This window comes from Xyrauchen texanus, chromosome 16, assembly GCF_025860055.1.
Source record: "Xyrauchen texanus isolate HMW12.3.18 chromosome 16, RBS_HiC_50CHRs, whole genome shotgun sequence".
Lineage (NCBI taxonomy): Eukaryota > Metazoa > Chordata > Actinopteri > Cypriniformes > Catostomidae > Xyrauchen > Xyrauchen texanus.
In genome coordinates, this window is record NC_068291.1 from 39,051,674 (window position 1) to 39,069,397 (window position 17,724).

The window sequence follows — 17,724 nt, forward strand, 5'->3', positions numbered from 1 at the left end:
CTCTCAGTCCTCCCAAACAGCGTGTCGGATTCCACAGGTCCTTAATTTATTATATTTCTTTTGATTTTACATACTTGCTATGCCTTGTTGCCTGATATTTACAAAAGAGTTTGGACAAAAATGTCATGATGAAATGTCAGTAGAACACTTCAATGATAATTTGATTTTCATCTTGACATTTGAAGTATGGAACATGGATGTATGGATCTTATCCAGTTACTTGTGAAATATGCATTTGCAGTTGCATAACAGAACAGAGAAAGGAAGCGTTATATTTTACACATGTCTGTGTGTTCCCCTCTTGGGTTAAGCTACGTAATCGGTAAAGCTTTAGTTGATACTGTGTGTCCATTACAATAGATCGATAACAGTAAAACAAGTCTTTAGGCCGCACTTAAATCAGTTATGTTTCTGGCAGGTTGTGCAGAGCTTAATTAAAAGGCATCGATATGCTATCCTAATATATCTATATTTTTTGCATTGTAAAAAGATGCACTGCCTGGCGGTGAGGGATTGCTCTATTGGTTCAAACCACCCAGGAATATTTTGATTATTTCAAGTCTAGATCTAGGACTAAAAGAGTATTGAATTCCCATATGCTCTACTCACGCCGTGATGCCCATTTAAGTCTTTTTCATTAACACCTTTATTTGAGAACATGCTATTAAAATTTGACTAGCCCCTGGATGTAATTTTTTCAAGGTCAGTGCCTGCACTGGCCAAATGATAGATGAATCTGCCAGGCTTTCACAATTCTGTTCCACCACTATAAGGATAGAAGTGGGAATCCAAGGAAGTCTTGAATACCAGAAGAGAACTATCTGTTGGCACAGTACTCAATACATTTTCTGTCATCTTTGTTCATGGGCACTCAGTTCTGGTCTGATTTATTTATATATATATATATATATATATATATATATATATATATATATATATATATAAATTAAGAACTTTACATTTTTTTCTAAAATTATATTAAAATATTTCAATTATGTAATTATAATTTTATAGTTATATCGCAGTATTTAGCAATAAAATTAATCGTGGGAGCTGCCTCCCTGATGGTGTGCATCATGATTGCGGTGTAAATTGGGAATAAACCATCAGTGTGGAGATGTAATGGTGATCTCATCCACACCAATACATTCACACCTATTTGGAATGTATTCTTAATATCAGAATCATCATGAATTGTGATGCAGCTCAAAGGCACATTTTAAATGCAATTGGTTTTTTTTATTATTTAAATTACATATACAATTGCAATATCTATGAGCAAATATGAATGATATGTTTGAGTCTTCGATATCAATCTCAAACCCAATCACTTTCTACCAGTGTCACAAATCTTACAGAAGCTCAAGCAGCCAGATAGAGCAGCTTCACCCACCAATATCTTATCTCACTATATTCTTATACCTAAAGGCCACCGTTACAGCCCAGTCTTTTGAGAGAGGTGACATTTTCCTTTGTAAATGCCAGCATTTGCATCACCCACCATCCAGCTTATGCTTTCTTCTGCTAAGGGACAATTTAATCTCAATCTAGATTGCAGGTACAAGCAGTCCATTAATGAGCCCGCACACTACACAACATGCAGCCTAAACGTGTGGGTTGTTTACAGGTGAACTCAAGCTGTTTCAGTGCAAAAATTGAGCTGGCAGTGCCAGAAAATGGCTATAAAGAATCTCAATAACAAACCAGCATGTGGGTAATTCTGGATTTCTTCAAATCGGTATGAATTTTTACACACTTGTTTTAGTCATAGTTTTGGTCCTTTGATGCCAATGTCATTTAAATGTTGTTAATATTTCATCATGACATATTACTAAGTCTATTTTCAGTGTTGGGGAGTAACGGAATACATGTAACGGGATTACATATTTAAAATACAAAATATAAGTAACTGTATTCCACTACAGTTACAATTTTAAATAATTGGTAATTAGAATACAGTTACATTCAAAAAGTATTTTGATTACTGAAGAGATTACTTTGCATTTTATTGTAATTTGTTTCATTTAATATTTAGTCCTTTCAGATGGAAAACATTTATACATATAAATGATGCGATCCAAAGTACATTTGAACAGCGGTGAAACACTTTCTTATGATGTGTTACATTCATATGAGCAGACAGAGGAGTACGATTGAAGTAAGTTTGGAGCAGAAGAAATAGAAATAAACCTTGTGTAAACTGTCAGCTTTATGCCAAGTTAAAATGCTATTTCTAGTCATTTTACATGCACGTTACCAGACATGATCATATTTCTTTTTAGCAAGAAAATTCACGTTGGATCATAATACATTTTTTCTAGTAAGAACATTTGATATTAGGGCAAAAATCTAAATCTTTAAACATGTTTTACAGAATATGTATTAGCATAACCAAATATAACCTATGAAAAACATAAACCCAAGCTCCTGAAATAATAGCAATGTATGGGCCTGGATAGCTCCGAGTAGTGACGCTCATTACCCCAGCATATGAACTGACTCAAGAAATGCCAAGGACTGGATATCACAACCCAAAGGGCACAAACTGTGCATAAACACAGATGAATATCCCTCATCCCCTGTTGCATGGCACTAGGAACCCAGACAGCATGTCTAAAAGAATGCCAGATATGCTGGTTTCCTGACGATGCACTGAAGATCAGGATCATCTTTCAACATGCGGGGCTTCTCCTCTGTCAACACAGAGCAGGGAATCACTCCCGGATGATGGATAAGACGCACGCATTTGAAGGATTCTTTCAGTACAAGAGCTTACAAGGGTAGTTTCAACAACAACAATCTCAGAAAATGACAGAGATCAGTGATGCGAACGATACCCTGACTGAGCATGTAAATTGGTAAAGGAATGTGGCCATGATCAAGCAGACAGACCGTGTCAGTGGCTTCATGGGGCTGAATTTCCATTTATTTTTGGTAAAGGGTGCTGAAATTGCATTGCAGTGTACAGTATAATGACAATGATGTTTTGTTTTCTCATCAGTCACTGGAGACCGTACAGGGTTTGAACTGGTCCTGAAAGACATCTTTTGTGTGTGTCACCAGGATGGCAGAGTGGTTACAGTGTTGCACTTAAGATCCAGTGGACACACCAGTATTCGTTTGAACCCCACTCCTGGTAGTAGAGAACTCATTTCAATTCTACCACATACTGTAGGTAAATATTAATCAGAAACTCTGCTACAGCTGCATATGTGCTTTATGCATATAATAAAGTATAAGCTAATTTAAACCGAGAGATTTGTCAGCCATCTTGATTCATGCAAATACTTTGAGATACAGGCAAAGTAATTGAGGCATTGGAATTGAGATCCAATGGACCAATGTCTGTGTGGGTTTGAACCCCACTCTTTGCAGAACAGTGGTTTCAATTATACAACACCACATCTGTGAAAGCTGCAAAACAAACTCTCTCCAACACCTCTAATATAACTGTATACAGATAAGAAAAAACACACTCTTGCACCTGAATCTGGATTATGTAATTGGACTAAATTACATTTAAACATTCTCTCTATCAGACTAGTTACTTTTGATAAATTACATGATTAAATATTAACAAGGCAACAGCTGTAAATTGTTAATAATTTATCATTTTCATATCAATATTCTCACAGATGAAAATTTTGAATGTGCTCTTTTTACATTAAAACAATAAGATATGCACCTCAGCTAAGGAATAGGTGATGGATTGTTACATAGAATGAGTTAAAAGTGTATCAGTGTTTTGAGCTGTTAGCTTTGACATAGCAATATCATTGCTGTTGATTTCAGGTTTAGTAATGTTTGTTCATGCAACGTTTCTATTTATGAACATAAAATTAACTATATATTTTACTATCCAATGGTGTGCAGCTCACACATGTAACTTAATTGCTTCAAAGGATTTAGTGGATGTCATCTCTAAGGGTCCTGCCCACAAGAAACACAATAGTTCAACTTCAAAATTTGCAGCAATATAAAAACAAAACCCAGCTTTCTTCTGAGTCCATTACATGAAACTTGACAATTGTTCCTTGTGTGACTCGGTGGAACTGTGCTGTTTTAGAATATTCTTGCTGTCAAAAGATAAAAGCTTGCACATCAGCCCTGGAATAGGTGATGGACTAGCAGTAAGGGTTAAAAACGTTTATGTTCGTAATGCTGCTGTTGTTTATGCATTTAAAATTAACTTGATGTCTCCGTGTTTGGAATTATGAACTCTTAGATATAATGTTTATTTAATTAATGTAATGTTTAATTCACTTTTTAAAATGTCATAAGGAGCTATTTTTGTCATAAGGAATCAGTACCTGATTACAATTCACAAGTAATCCGCCCAGCACTGTCGATACATGTCCATGTTGGATCAAGCACCATTCTTGGTATCAGAACTGAGACTTTTCATTTGGCATTGAAAAATGTTAAACCTGATTTTTAGAAGAGAAAGATTTACATTTAGAGTTTAAGTCCATTGATATAAGAAACACCAATAAATTAATGCAAATTTGCTCTGGGTGCAGTGTGTTTCCAATAGTCACTGAACATGTGAATCATAAAAGGTAAGCTTTTGGGGGGCCTGGGTAGATAAGTGAGCCACCACCCCTGGAGTCATGAGTTCAAATCCAGGGCGTGCTGAGTGACTCCATCCAGGTCTCCTAAGCAACCAAATTGACCTGGTTGCTAGGCAGGGTAGAGTTGCATGGGGTAACTTTCTTGTGGTCGCTTTAATGTGGTTCATCCTAATGGGTGGGGTGCATGGTGAGTTGTGCATGAATGGCGCAGAGAATAGTGTGAAGCTTCCACATGCGCTATGTCTCCACGGTAACACACTCAACAAGCCATGTGATGAGATGCGTGGATTGACTGTATCAGACGTGGAGGCAACTGAGGTTCATCCTCTGCCACCTTGATTGAGGCAAGTCACTACACCACAAGGAGCACATTGGGAATCGGGCATTCCAAAGTGGGGAGAAAAAGTGGAGGAAATCAAAAATAAAACAAAAATAGGTAAGCTTCCAAGCCTGACCAGGATGGCAGGGTTTTAAGAGCCAATGGCCACATGTCCTCATGGGTTCGAACCCCACTCTATATAGATAAGCTGGGGCTTTCTGGTTTACACTGAATTATATATATTTAGCCAACTACAGCTTCTGAATTTAAGGAAGTTACAAAAAAATTAACAAATGGTTGTTTGCCAATATACACTCACAGGCCCTTTTGTGTCAAGTCAGGTCTAAGTAGAGATGTTTTGTTAGAGTGCGGACCAACCTTGTTGAGTGAATAAGGAGTTGGACCTAAGATGGCATGTCCACGTAGGTTCAAATCCCACTTCTGGTAGTAAGTTACCACTTTTAAGCCAAACACTGAAATCTAAATTTGCCTGTGCACCATCTATTATTGGAACAGAAATGTCAGTAATAAAAAATAAATCTCTGTCCCTTAATGTAACGCCACAAATATATATAGGTCTTCTAAATGATGAAAAGATTTCAAAGCGAACCAAAAACGATTGCAAAGATTATTTATGATATACAATTGATATACATGTTTCTGTACCCCTGGATCTCTGGATTTGTTACTGTGCTAGTGATACCATCTGCAGGTCTATGGCCATCGCTACACTAACTCCTAGAGAAGGAAAATGAGCATATAGACAAATTTTCTCTTTGTACATATTTGGATGCTAGACACAGCTTAAAATTAGACCTCTTTGCTATAGAATGAAGCACTATAACAGATCCTACCTTGCCCATGCCTGGGTTGTCTTTGACTTTGTTGACTACCCGTAAGAGGCACGGTGGGGCAGGGGGTGGAGACACGTGCAGGATACCGCTGAAGTTGGTGGGAAAGGGGGGTGGATCACACACCACAGGGGGCATTGGGCGCTGCTTCTTCTTCTTGGAAGACAGATTTAATTTCTGGGCAGCTCTGAGGAAAAACAGACATGAGCATTTAATGTAGGTGGGGAATAAAATTAGAACAGATGTGTATCCGTCTGCAAACAATCTCTAGGCTGTTGCTTTGATTCCAAGTTTTTGTTTGCTTTGAGAAAGTGTTTTGTATTTCAAGCTTAAAATACAGTTCGGAAAGCTCAGTTTCAGACGATCTGTGAATGAAGTGTTAACTACTCATTGAATTCATGATAATTAAGATAACATTATATGCTCGTAACAGTCAATTAACTGAAAAAAAAAAAAAAAAAAGACACGTATGCAAGGTCATAACAAAAAAATGATTAGCATTCTTTTAATGTTGAGTGCTCATGAAGAGCATTTAGGGTTTAATCTCTTTCAGGAGAGAAAGAAACCGAGAAATGTCAAAAAACGCCCTCACATTGCACCACAAAATGTACCTACACTTATCTAATGCCAAAATATTGACAAAAATAGTGGCACTCTCTCTCTCTCTCATGTTAAGCAATAGCAGGGGCAGACTGGCCATCGGGAGAACTGTGCCCTTTCCCAGTTGGTTGTCCGTGAAACGGGCCACGATAAGCTGAAACGGGCTGCCGCATTATGCCAAACGGGCCACAACAGGCTGAAGAGGGCTGCAACACAGCGCTGCGATATGCAGAAAAGGACAGTGAATATTCCTGACATTTAATATAAGAAAACATTCTCTTTCTTCGGTCAGTTAGGATCACTAATTTATTTTAAGAATGTGAAATGTCAGAATAAAAGTAGAGAATTATTTATTTCAGCTTTTATTACTTTCATCACATTCAGAAGTCAGAAGTAACTGGTGTAACTGAGTCAGTTTTGTTCAACGATCTTACTTTTTGGAGAAATGTCCTCTGGTCTGATGAAACAAAAATCCAAATAAAGGGTGAGGCTTGCCAGCCAGAGAACACCATCCCAACCATGAAGCATGGGGGTGGCAGTATTATGTTATGGGGGTGCATTGCTGCAGGAGGGACTGGTGACTGTACTTCACAAAATAGATGGCATCATGATGAAGGAAAATGTGGATATATTAAAGCAACAGCTCAAGACATCAGCCAGGAAGTTAAATCTTGGTCGTAAATGGGTTTTCCAAATGGACAATGACCCCAAGCATAACTACAAAGTTGTGGCAAAATGGCTCTCTCAATTTTGTATATAAAAATCACACACATGCAACCAACCAGGATGGCCAAGTGGTTAACCCTTTTGTTATGTTTAAAAATAATATTACGTTTGATGTCCTGTATAGAGTACAGTAGATTTGCAGCACACAATTATCTATTAATTATGAACATGAAAACTGGCATAGGCTACATTTTTACACACTAAACATGGGCTTACACAGTAGCATTTTAATTGTAAAGAGTGCCACCTATAAGTCAATTCATAGCTTTTCTTTAAGGATTTACAATACTTAAAATAAGATTGTATTAGATTAAATAAAAATTTTTGTTTGAAAGAAAAAAACAGAATCATGGTTTACACAATAGCAACATTGAAGAAGAAAAAAAGAAAAAATCTTTTTTAACACTCATTTAGTCATGTTGAGGAGAACCCAAAGGCTTTTTGACAAAGTTTTTAAGTCTTAAACTGGTCGAAAATTACCCGAACATAACGGGGGGGTTAAGGTGTTGGACAACCCATCGTGAGTATGTCCACAATCTAAACCTGCACCAAACCAGCACTATCCAGCCTGGATCAGCAAGGGAGATAATTAGGCCTTACGCTGCTGTTTGGGTGCACAATTCTAAAGGTCTTGGTGGTGTATCTGGCAGTGATGCTTTAATGAGCTGTACAGAACAAGAAAGGTAAGAGCCATTGCACAGATTGACTGGGCAGTTCTAACCTCAAATCTTTAAAATAGACGTACAAATGTATCACAAGCATTTCCCCAAAGGATCTAAAAGGATGCAAGTCAGTTTGTTCACTTTGCTGTACCTTGAGGCACCATCATTCATTCTGAGGCAGAAGTTCTCCACCTCTTCCAGCTTGTGCAAATCTTTTCAAGGTCAAACAAGCAGGAGAGAACAAATGACTTGCTGTACAGTCATTTAGGGTAGTCAAGGTCTCCTGGCACTGAAATCACTTCTTACATCACATATTATATAGAAATACACACCGTTCGCTATTGCAGAAGAACTCAACTTTATGACCTGTTACTTGATAACGCAAGATAATTTTTTTGCTTCTGAACAAATTTCTTCAAGAGGAGCAGAGCAAAGTGGTTACTTTAAGAAACAAAGTGAGGAAAAATAAACACCCTGACAGATAAGAGTTGAAGGAAATATAGCTGGAAGTAATAATAATACTCTGTGTTTGTTTAGAGATCACGTCTGGCGATATAGTTACAGTGCAATGTATGAAAGCATCAGTGTGTTTTGGAGGTCATCCGACAGAGCAGGATATCACCTGGATACATTTTCAGAGGTAATTAAAGTGTGTATGTGTAAAATTGGGTAATCCCCATAGGGCTGTGACAAGGTGTATGGCTCGGCTCCAAGACTTTGTGTGAAGTGCAAAGTGAGGTAATTATCATGACACTCATTAATGATGGAAAAACTCTCTACAACACACTAATATTTCACACATGTTCTGACCAAAATCTTGTTTTCCGAAGTAATAATGAGCTGGCAACCAAAGTCTTGTCAACCAAACTCTTTGTCTTCGCCATGTGCTTCTAATTTCAGCCCTCTTGTCTTACATAAATAGCGTATCTTCCACTCTTACCTGCTCAAGAGAGACCTGATGGGAAAAGATGGAAACAATTGACGTTAAAAGCCAAAACACATCAAGAGGGAAATTGACTGAAAATTAGAAGGACACTTGGCTTGAATTGGTTTGAACCTAATTCAGCCGAGATGTGGATGTGTTATTTTGCCTGAGGCGTTAATGAGATTTCCTTAAATACCATCTTAGAGGAACACTCCGAACTTGGAAAACACAGACAGCACCTCTCCCCCAAATCATCTCCATAAAATGCTCAATATACAAACTCTTAAAGTCATCTTTACTATTAAATACACATATTAAGTTATAAACACAAAACAAGAAGGCCTAAGCCTTAAATCTATGGTGTTCTAAGGGGTTGCTAGTGTGTTGCTATGTGGTTGCTAGGGTGGTTACTTTATTAAAAACTCTTCTGGTCCCTATAATGGCTTTGGTCTCTTGTTCAATGTACTGTAAGTGACATTTTTGAACCTGTTTAATCATCCACCATACAAAAATCATAAGTCTGATCACTTTCAAATGTAATAGAGTGAAACAGTCTGGTTCCTATTCCTTTTCTCCATAGGGGAAGTGATTTTTAATGATACCTTATAAACTTCTAAAGACAGAATGTCTGTGAGCTCTGAGGTTGTTAATCGATGGAATATGCTTCTGTTAGAGCCATCAGTCCGTGTTGCTTTTAACTTCATTTAAAAAAAAAAAAAGAACTGTGTTTAATAGCGGAATTCCTAGAGAAGAACTACACTACCCATGATTCCAGAGAAGAAAGATCCACCAATCATAGAGTTGCGGAAAACAAACTGCGGCAAAAGAGCCAAGCAGTGACCTCCAACTTTCGTTATGCACTGCGAATGACGCAATCAAGTGAGTCTCTTACACTCACCAAATAATTATACACTACCTGTCAAAAATTTTAAACACTTACTCATTCTTTATTATATATATAAACTGTATGTTGGTTCAATACATAAAATCAAAAAAGTTTTTAGGTCATTTATGTAATTTGCAATGCTTTGTAGGGTTGTAGTTTATTTCCTCATTAAAGACAATGTCTTATACATTCATCTTTTTGTCCCATTTTCATATATTTATCTTCAAATCAAAGTTTGTAATGATTTGCTTCACCTCACCTTAAAAAAACTTTTATGAAATCTCTGTGAAGTTGTGCTTTATAGCACAATTCTCCTTAATAAGACACACTATTTGAGGTATGATTAATGCCTGTAGCATAAAGTGAAGTAACACAAAAGTTTAATATGTAGGGTTAAGAAACCTTAACTCTAAGTATGTGACATAGTAATTGTGAAAATTTTGTTTCTCACCTGTCCATCATTTAGGGGGCCTGAGGACCCCTATGTGTCCAATTCTGTCTTCCTGTCCACTCTTAAACAAGTATCCCTCTCCAATGCATTTGTTTGACAGTTTATGAAGAATCCATTAGTTTTACATGTTGTGCTATTTATGTACAGCAGAACATGTTGAGCACCCCTCTTCTAGTGCATCCGCAGCATACAGAAGCGTTTCCTCAGCTGCGAGCAGATAGCTTAATACCCACACCTGAGCACTTGCAACTGCCTACGCATGGTCTCTCCACTCTGATCTCTCTCTCTCTCTCTCTCTCTCTCTCTAACTCTCTCTCTCTCTCTCTCTCTCTCTCTCTCTCTCTCTCTCTCTCTCCATCTGTAACATACTTCATGCTGCTCCAAGTATTTCTTTTCAACACCACGGGCAACGGTTAAGTTGGACTCAACGCTCTGGCACCTCTGCACTCACTGTTTCCATATTGCAGCAGAAAATCAGACAGTGAGACGATTAGGTACATATGTCAAGGGAAGACATTTAACCATTGTAGCTGAAGACGATACAGGTAGACATGCAAACGAGGAAGAGGATGGCATATAAGTTCTAGAAGCCCTCAGGTTCATGTCAGACAGACAATGGGGTCTGAATTCATTATTTATCAAGAAAACCTTTTAAAGACATTTTACCTGGTGATAATTATTTAAGCTGTGGCCTAGTGGTCAGTATGAGCTGTGGTGCTCATGTGGATGATGCAGGTTTGAATTTAGCTTACCATGGATGTCACTTTTTTCAAAAATAGTTTAACAGCAGAATTACAGGTTAAGGTCTACACTACCAATGTTGCTGAAAAGCAAAGATCGGCTAATCAGAGAATCGTGACAAAAGAGCTCTGTAAGTGCCCACTCCCATACAGAATGATGCTATCAGGTCCAGGGGTGGACTGGGAGGAGAAATCGGCCCAGGATTTTACATAGAAACTGGCCCAAAAGTTGTTGAGCAGGGGTTGGGGAGGGTTATCACTTTCTTTTTCTGCATATCGCTGCCCCCTTCGGCATATCATGGCACCGTTTTGTGGCCCGTTCTGCATAACGCGACTGCTCATGAGTCCCGGTTCTCCTGATGGGGCCGATCAGTAGTGGACTAGCCAAAGTACGTTGGCCCATATGCCAGATATGCCCGGTATGCCAGATTACCAATCCAGCCCTGACCAATTCAGTCTCCCTAACACTACTTCTTAATTTTTATGGATATTTTGATAAATGTAAAATAAGTTGATTCAATATTGTTAACTAAATTAAATCAATAGATGTATAGTTTTCCATCATTTTTAAATTGATTACATCATTCGCATTGCTTCATGGGATTGAAGTTCATTCAGTCTTGTACTTTTGCCTTTTTTGAATGATTTTCAAATACATTTTTGCTTCAAATCAAAGTTTATAATATTGTGATTCACCACGAAGCTTGTTAGTTTTGTTCATTACTTAAAGCTCTTTTATGAAGCACTATGAATTCCCAAAGGACAAAATAATTCAGGAAACAATATTGCTGAAAAAGTGGGCACTGTTGTGCTCTATTGGTGTAAAAATGTTGTAGTCTGTATTTATACAGACTAAGAGGGCAAAAAAATAATATGGTGGTGTTATTACATTGGTGCTGTAAACGCTAATACTCAAAGCAATTAATTGTATTGAGTAGGGAAAAATTAAGTCACACAAATTAGTTAAAAACATTTTTAACATTGAGTATTTAGAATTTTCTCTTTTTTTTTGAGTTCAGGAAACTGACACCTTTAAAGTAACATGAATTGATTTATTGTTTTCAGTTTAATGATCTTGTCTCTTTAAATTGTCCAATTTAACTTTAAGATGTCCAATAGAATCAAAGAGTAATGGGGTACTTTTTTTTTAATCAGCTCTGTAGAGTTGCATTGAACAGAGTTGGTGAAACTACAAATTTCTTCAAAATGCTTCGGTTTGCTTTAATTGTGCTTTTGGGAATTCTTCATTCCCCTTGGGACAACATGAATAGTTATATTAAACTGGGCAGGGGATTTGTAATTCCCAATTTCTTTTCCTATTAAAAATTTGTATTATACTGATTGCTTAATTTTTTGAGTTCTGCTAATTTATTAGGGTTTACTGTGTGGTACCAGATGGTATTACAAAGGTACTTTGATATTTCCATGGTTTTGATTACCATGTATTCAAATGGTACTCTAAGGTACTTAACCCCTTAAATTCATGGGTCTCTATGGAAAGGGGGCACTATAATGCGAGAAAAGTTTGTGTTTAAAACAATAAAGTCGTATACATATGTCAGGCATATGAGGTATCACTTGAAAACTTTTCAGAGATAACAATCACTTAACAAAATAAGTCCTCAAAAACAACTAACTAGCAAATTAGCACCTCCTAGAGGTAAAGGTGTAAAAAATATTTATATGAAAATAAAAGGATTTTCTTGGTATTAACTTGGTATTAAATGTCCAAAAAGTTACTATATTGCCATGGTACTATGTCCAAACAACAGTTTTTTGACAAAGATTTTATCATGCTATGTTTTGGGCACAGGCTGTGTTAGGCCAAGACATGAGTAATAAGTAATACACTGGAGTCACATCTACTCTACAGGCAAACAGAGTAATTTCTTAGTGCAGACATGCTCTGGTTAGGAAGAAACTCTAATCTTAGCACCGAACTTCACAACTGTCCTTTAAACAACCTTCATCTCCTAAAACACAAACTTACTCTCTAAGAACATCCTTAGACATTTCTGGGTGACACCGTTTCAATTGTGCTATGACAACCCCGCAGCTCCTATCACCCTGCAGCTGTGTTCTGGCAGTACTTTGTGTCAGAGGGGCTCTTTTCTAACTTCCCTGTCACTTTTCATACGTTTTGCTTCGATCAACAGCTGCTGAGCTGCCGCATTGAGATTCAACCCCAAACGCAGAGCATAAAAGGGGCAGGGCAAATAGCGTTCCCACTTTTAAACCTGTGCGCACAACGCCACTTGAATACCACACACCCCAGAGCTTTAAAAGAACTTGCAACACAAGTACCTGTTGCATTTTGCTTCTAATTAGTCAGCATTCTATCCATATGGTGCAGATTAAAGTGGGTTCGCTTGTCTGATGTGAGTGAGAGTAAGAGAGATATGCAGTTAGCGGTTCAAGGACAGATATACAGATCTGCTTCATATTCTGTACATATCAGTTCATTTGCATTAATGAGTTTCATTAGCCAAAATAATTTGAATTGGGTCACTTTTCAGTGGATTCAGAAGTTGAGTCTCAGTTTGAATACTTGTTCTATGCACTATAAGTACATACTTCTGTTGTGATGGGTCAGTCCATACTAGTGAGACTATTCAGACTTGCACACTGTTTACGTTTGCATGTGTTAAAGGAATAATCCAGGTTCAATACAAGTTAAGGTCACTCGACAGCATTTGTAGCATAATGTTGTTTACCAAAAAAATCTATTTCGACACGTCTCTCCTTTTCTTAAAGAAAAAAAAAAGCACAGTGAGTTACAGTGAGGCACTTACAATGGAAGTGAATGGGGCCATTTTTTGGAGGGTTGAAAAGAATAAATGTAAGGCTCATAATTTAATGAAAGCACTTATATTAATACTTATGTTAAAACTTGTGAATAACTTGAGCTTTTAAGTTGCTTAAATGGTCATTTTTGCATGTTTGCAGGGTTTGTGGTGTTACATCGTCATGGCAACGAAATTGGATATCACGCTGCATATCACATTGCATAGAAAAGGTTAGTAAGTGATTTCATCACAACTAAAATCATGTTGACATGCATATTGTTTACATTTTGTGGCTATACTTTTGAAACAGTGAGTATTTTAACGTATACAGATTGGTCTCATTCACTTCCATTGTAAGTGCCTCACTTTATCCCAAATTTAAAAAAAAAACATGCAAATGAACTAAATAAAATAATCAAAAAAGCTCTCTGCCTGTGGAGATAGGGCATGTGAATTTGGGCAAAATTAGCACAAACCTTTTTTTTTTTTTTTTTTTTAAGTACTTAAAGCATGGAGAATCCTTCAGCTAATATAATTTGGAATGGTTCTTTCTATTTAAATGAACAAAACCCTGTAACCAAACTCTGGCCTTAAAAGCATCACTAAATTAATTGCTTGACTGACACTATTCCTCCAGTCCTTTTGTGTGTATTTACAAAAATAGTTCAGATTTCGGACCAGGTTTTAAAATAAATTTCTATTTTAATAGCTTGCCGCTCAATCCCTTTTCAAACTACTTTATGCCACCGTCTATTGACATTGCACATCTGCTGCTAATAAGGCCATTTTCTTTAGATGGATATTTGGAACACGTAATGAGCCATTAAGAGTTACTGTAATTGACTAGGCTGAGAAGCATTTATTTTGGTGTCTGAAGTCAGCCCACCAAGATTAAACCAGGAGTTAATCAGAGCAGTCCAATGAGAAACTGAGATTTTCCAAGCCTATTTCTTACTGTTTTCATATAGCTCTTTCCTATTTACACACACTGCATTAACACTTTCAAAAATAAACCAATTAGATATGTCTAAATCATTGCACAAAAAGATGATCTGCACTTCTAAAGTAAGTTTGAGTTTGATTTTCATTACTTTCTGTGCTGTTCATTCTTGCATATCCTACAGTATATGATTTCATGATCTACTTACAGTATTTTTTTGCTCATCTAAATCAGAAATGATCAGAGCTCACAAAGTATGAGAGTCAGTGTGTCCGTGTATATTTGATAGTCTGGAGGCTGAATGATGGTGCAAAAATAGGGTATAACCAGAGGAATTGGACACATATAAATCCCTGCAGCTCTGACCTCTATGAGCTATGCAGCGCTCTGAGGCTGTTTCTGCAGATAAGGTTCCCTCAGGCAGTCAAGCTCAGGAGATGTGACCGCTTCTTCACTGGATCATCAAACAACCACAGAAGCTGAGACCGCTCAAGCAAAAATAGCATGATTTGAGTTAGAATTCTGTTCAGTGAGTCAGCAATGCCAAAGCAAATGCCGGGTCAGTCTTCTCATTGAACATATTCGCATACAACGCATACCAGGAATAGAATAGAACAGAGTAGAGTAGAATAGAATCTTCCCTAGTTAAACAAACTTTAAGGAATGAATATAGGATTCCTATTGGAATTTTGTTATCTTTATTATTATTATTATTATTATTATTATTATCAGGATTTCAGTTCATCCAGTAGGATATTATTTGATTTATAGAGAATTCTTATTTGATCTCATTATGCTTATGGATTATTTATGGGCACATATCCTTCATTTCTATGACACAACTTTAATGCGATATTGCCATAAATGTATGTCCAGGGACAATCACTCTGTACCAACTTGAGGTTGCTGAAGTGTAAAAGCCATTGGAATGAAATCACCCAAGACATGAAATACATTGTTCAAACATGCAACCCTTTGGTTTCCAGCCAGTATCTAAAAAACACTAGATGACATCACCCCTATAGGCACCAACTGTTGATTTGAAAAGACTACTGGGTAATCTGAACATTCTTTGGTCTATAAACCAAGTAGTGCTGTGGTGAGCTAAATCTAATGAAGGCCAGTTCCATTACAGCTAATGCAGTCTGAGAAAGACAACAGCTTTGAATGCGCTGTTACCATGGTCACACTAATCAACAGCTGACAAAGTGACTGTGAATCAGACGTTAAAGGACAAATGTTAGAAGTGCAATAGCACGGCAATGGTTTCTTAACAGAACTGTATAGACCCACATTATGAAATGTGCATTATGTTACAATCAATATAAGCAATGTATGCCCTTAAATAGAGAGTTCCCCTGAACATTACTATTCTGTCATCATTTACTAAACCTCATTCTGTTCAAAACCCATTTGAATTTTGTTATGGATGGATCAATCGATCAATCGATGGAACACAAATGGCAAAATGTTAGGGACTGACAGGTTCAGTCGCCATTCACATTCATTGCATCTTTTTTCCATACTATTAAAAAGTAAAAGGTCACTAAGTCCCTAACATTCTGTCTAACATCTCCCTTTGTGTTCCCCTGAAGAAAAGACTGAACTAAAACGGCACAGCGACCCATATGGAAGTTATTCTTCCCATATAATGTTTTTGCAGTGGAAAAAGCCTTACAGTGCTGTGGTTTCTTTTGTAAAGCTGTCTCTGTTCTGTATCAAAGTCTCCATTGCTTCCCGACAGATCCTTATCCATCTATGTATTAACAATCTTTCATTCTGTTGTTTAAAGAGGGATTCCGCAGGCAATGGTACTCTACACGTTCTATATTTGCTTGCAACATCCCAATTCGTCACACAGCCTTAATCAATTGAGACTCCTTAAGGAGGATCTTGTCCAGTAAGCTGATTTTACGAGGACTCAGAAGCCCTGTATCCTTTGATGGAGGTCCACGTCCTTCATTCAAGAACACTATGCGAATAGTTTCATGATGTGAAATCTATTTCTAGATCTGCCTTGTCCAGATTAGGTGTGCTGTCCCAGATGTGCTGGCACAGGAACAGGTGTCTCCCATGCAGAAGGCAGGTTGACGTCGCAGCCATGGCTCAATTACAGAATATGCTCTTATATTCCTCCTTGTTCTTCTCCTCTTTATGTCAATCCTATCCATTTCCCCTCCCCCTTACTATCACGCCCCTACTGTGCCTCCATCTAGACACCCTCCGTAGAGCCCACCGCTGCTGTTCCTGTGGCTGCTGTATAGTTATTTGTTGGCTTTGGATTTGCTTGACACTTTTAAAAACAATAAAACCGATGAAAATATAGGTTTACATTGAAGCAGGGACTCAAGTGTGATATGTAGTTTGACTTTATAAGTTTTGTAATCAATCCATCCATCCATCGGTAGATCAATCGATAGATCCATCCATCCAGCCATCGACAGATCCATTCATCCATACATCCATTTATTAGTTGATAGATCCATCCATCAATCCATCCATCCATCAATTGACCCATCCATAAATCGACCATCCATTAATCCATTCATCTTTCCATCCATCCACCCATCCATCAATAGATCCATACATCCATACATCCATCTATTCGTCAATAGATCAATCCACCCATCCATTGATAGATCAATCCATCCATCTATCCTTCAATAGATCAATCCACCCATCCATTGATAGATCAATCCATCCATCTATCCTTCAATAGATCAATCCATCCATCCATCCATACATTTAATAATGTATTTCCTTTCCCTTTGAAGCGGGCCAGATCAGAAACAGATTTTCCTTTTTATTGTTCTGTATTTTGATCCTTCTCTCACATCAGCACTGACCCCGCTACTGCAGAACCGACCCCTTCCTCTGGAATGTTCAACCCCCACACGCTCAAATGATCGATTGAGCTGCCCAACAACCAGGACTATGGGCCATGAGGCAAGTGAGAGGTTTCATTAGTGTCCCTTGTAAGACTCTAGCCAGATTTATTCCATAAATATTCACCTCAGGGAGACGCATGTCTCTGAAGGTATTACGGTCTACAAAGCAACGGTTGGCATGTGTTTGCTGTATATATAGAGAGAGAGAGATATGATATTTCACACTGACAGTTTCTTCCTAAATTAACATATTTCAACCCAGTGCAACATTACAGATGTATTCTGTTATTTGACATTATTAGTGGTGTTTGATAAGGCAAGCATCACAATTACAAACGCTCATACATATGACCCTTAGTATTACATTTTGCCATGCAAT

The 17,724-nt window shown here is 37.5% G+C and overlaps 1 protein-coding gene across 2 annotated transcripts in view; it reads right to left on the bottom strand.

Annotated features, from left to right (window-relative positions):
* The window catches only part of LOC127657238 (kinesin-like protein KIF26B), a 124,170-nt gene that overhangs the window by 30,495 nt on the left and 75,951 nt on the right, over positions 1-17,724 (bottom strand). For both annotated transcript variants that reach the window (XM_052145938.1, XM_052145937.1), the window contains exon 5: positions 5,745-5,928. In XM_052145938.1, coding sequence (XP_052001898.1) covers positions 5,745-5,928 — 184 coding nt within the window. The remainder of the gene's footprint in view (positions 1-5,744; positions 5,929-17,724) is intronic.